The following is a 2905-nucleotide window of genomic DNA, read 5'->3' on the forward strand; positions in this document are numbered from 1 at the left end:
CTTCTCAGCACGGTGCTGTGCTCCGGTTTATATATTGTTACTACCTATGCTTTGCTACATATTGACCAAGCGGTGTCGATACGTTGGCACACAGAAATGACAGTAACAAAGGTAAAGTGATGCAAAATATGTGTGAGAGAGTCAATTTTCTATATCAAATCACCAAGATGGCACAGAGATGCATGCAGCACTCCATTGTTGAACTGAGATTTGGTGGCCCTGTCCTCTCTTGTTCAGCTGTTCCATCCTTGGGGCTCAGGACTCTGGCTAGCCCGTAGAATATACAGTCGGTTTCGGTTTTCCCTGTGCCGTAGCACATAGATACAAACGTACGTGCACATCACGAGCACGTACAAAACACTCTAAACGTTATATAATATATATAAATGAAAAACTTAACATTTTCCTAGCAAAAACTATACGTCAGAGCGATGTGTTCCAGTGATCTTCACGTAAATTTTTAGTGTCCGCGTCGGCTTACCTCTTGGTAACATTTGCCTTGGCCTAACTGGCTAATCAATTGCTCCTTTGATTTTCCAGAGAAACCTACACTATATTTGAATGTTCTTCATTGTACTGCCGGCCAAGCCAACTGGCCAATCTCAATGCAGCTCACAGAATCTTCAGGCTGCGGTTTCGTAGATTCCATCCTGCCGTGTAGCTAAGCTAGCTTCCAGGTTGACCTAGTAATAATGCTCTGACTCCTAGTATCATATCAGGCCATGCTTGACTCCTATATATATACTGTAGATCTCTCTTCTCCCTTTTCTCTCCTGAGCTGAGCTATGCAAAGCAGGCAAAACCCTCATTGATTAGTTTTGGCTCATGATCAATCACCACATGTCAGGAAGAGGCTCCTCGGTCGACATGCATGATTCTTCCTTAGGCTTGATGCAGTTCCACGATCACCACCAGTACATGTACGGCAGCAGCACCGGCCCTTTCTTGCCTCAACACCACGGCTTCATCCACGCCGAGGAAGATCGCTGCACCGGCAAGGTCGTGCCGGGGTTGGTCGAGCCGGCCGCGGCCGGGGTAGCCGAGGAGGTGGAGTTCGACGCGTGCAAGGAGGGAGGAGGCGACGTCGCGGTGGTGGGTCAAGAGAGGCAGCAGCAGGAGGACGCGCCGAAGCAGGGCGAGGAGGAGAAGGAGGCCCACGGCGTGCGGATGATCGCGCTGCTCATGGAGTGCGCCGTGGCCATGTCGGTGGGGAACCTCGCCGACGCCAACGGGACGCTCCTCGAGCTGTCGCAGATGGCGTCCCCCTACGCGCCCTCCTGCGGCGAGCGCCTCGTCGCCTACTTCGCCAGGGCCATGGCGGCGCGGCTCATGAGCTCCTGGGTCGGCGTCTGCGCGCCCGTGCACCCGTCCTCCGCCTCCTCCTGGTCCGGCGTCCACGCCGCCTTCCGGGCCTTCCACAGCGTCGCGCCGTTCGCGAGGTGCGCCTACCTGGCCTGCAACCAGGCCATCCTGGAGGCGTTCCGCGGCAAGCGCCTCGTCCACGTCGTCGACCTCGACGTCGTGCCGGGCGGCGCGCTGCAGTGGCTCCCGCTGCTCTCCGCGCTGGCGGCACGGCCGGGCGGCCCGCCGGTGCTCCGCGTGACGGGATTCGGCGTGTCGGCGTCCGCGCTGCACGACGCCGGCACCCAGCTCGCCGGGCTGGCGACCAAGCTGGGCATGCCGTTCGAGTTCTACGCCGTCCCGAAGCGGCCCGGAGATGTCATCGACGCCGTGGCCGACCTGCCGAGCAGGAGGCCTGGGGAGGTCGTCGCCGTGCACTGGCTCCGTCACGCCCTCTACGACGCGGCCGGGGACGACGTGGTCACGATGCGTCTGCTGCGGTGGCTCGAGCCCAAGCTGGTGACGCTGGTGGAGCAGGAGAGGGGGCCGGCCGGCGGTGACGGCGGCCAATTCCTGGACCGCTTCGTCGCCGCGCTGCACCACTACTCGGCGGTGTTCGACGCCCTAGGCGCCGCGCGGCCGGCCGACGGTGACGCCAGCAGGCACCTGGTAGAGAACGGCGTCCTGGGCAGGGAGATCGGGAACGTTCTAGCCGTTGCCGGGCCGACGCGGAGCGGGCGGGAGATGTTCGGAAGCTGGCAGGCGGAGCTCGCCCGAAATGGTTTCCTGCGCGCCGGCGCCGTTGGACGCGCGCAGGTGCTCGCCGGTGCGTGCCCGGCGGGGCTGGGCTACACGGTGGCGGATGACCATGACGGCACGGTGCGGCTGGGGTGGAAGGGCACCCCACTCTACGCCGTCTCGACGTGGACGTGCTGCACCACGGCCGACGCACGAGCTTAACCAAGTTTGTGCGAAGCTTAGCTATCGATCGCGCGCCTGTCGCCATGCCAGGTTTAGCTAGGTCATTGCGAGACGGGCTCTCACAGAGTTAGCTCCACTTGGCATTGCGGCAGTACAAATACAAACGAAAATATTAATAATGGTTGTTTCTGCATGCTAATTTTCAGTTCCTTGCTATTTTTTCTAGCACAAAAACCCAGTCGCCTAAACCTGCACACTGACACCGATGAGTTCAAAATTATCTCTGAAAGTGCACAACTTTAGTGAAATGTTGGTAGTCTAGCAAAATCTTGGTCTCCTAAACCTGCACACTGACACTGATCAGTTCAAAATTATCTTTGAAAGAGCACACATTCTCTGTGGTGTACCGTCTTTGGTTCTATTCGGAGGAGTTGATGCGAGGATATGGTTGAAATTTTCTATTGTGTTTAAAATGCAGCAGGGAGATTTACTTCAATCAGCACATATTTTGCCAGCTAACTGTATTATTTCACAAATCCACATCAACCGCAAACTAACTTAAATGTGCCATGGCAATTGCTCCAATTCATTTCTTTGATGTACATAAGATTTGTCTTTTATTTCTTCACATGTGTTCAAGGCT

General features: G+C 56.6%; 1 protein-coding gene across 1 annotated transcript; it reads left to right on the plus strand.

Moving 5' to 3' along the window:
- The first annotated feature begins 434 nt into the window (after nt 1-434).
- Nucleotides 435-2534, plus strand: LOC125543651 (scarecrow-like protein 23). The gene has a single exon (XM_048707093.2). The coding sequence runs from the start codon at nt 826-828 to the stop codon at nt 2299-2301; it is 1476 nt and encodes a 491-aa protein (XP_048563050.2). The 5' UTR covers nt 435-825; the 3' UTR covers nt 2302-2534.
- Nucleotides 2535-2905: the final 371 nt, after the last annotated feature.

Source organism: Triticum urartu, chromosome 1A (genome assembly GCF_056163025.1).
Source record: "Triticum urartu cultivar PI428250 chromosome 1A, HENAU_Tu73, whole genome shotgun sequence".
Taxonomy (NCBI): domain Eukaryota; kingdom Viridiplantae; phylum Streptophyta; class Magnoliopsida; order Poales; family Poaceae; genus Triticum; species Triticum urartu.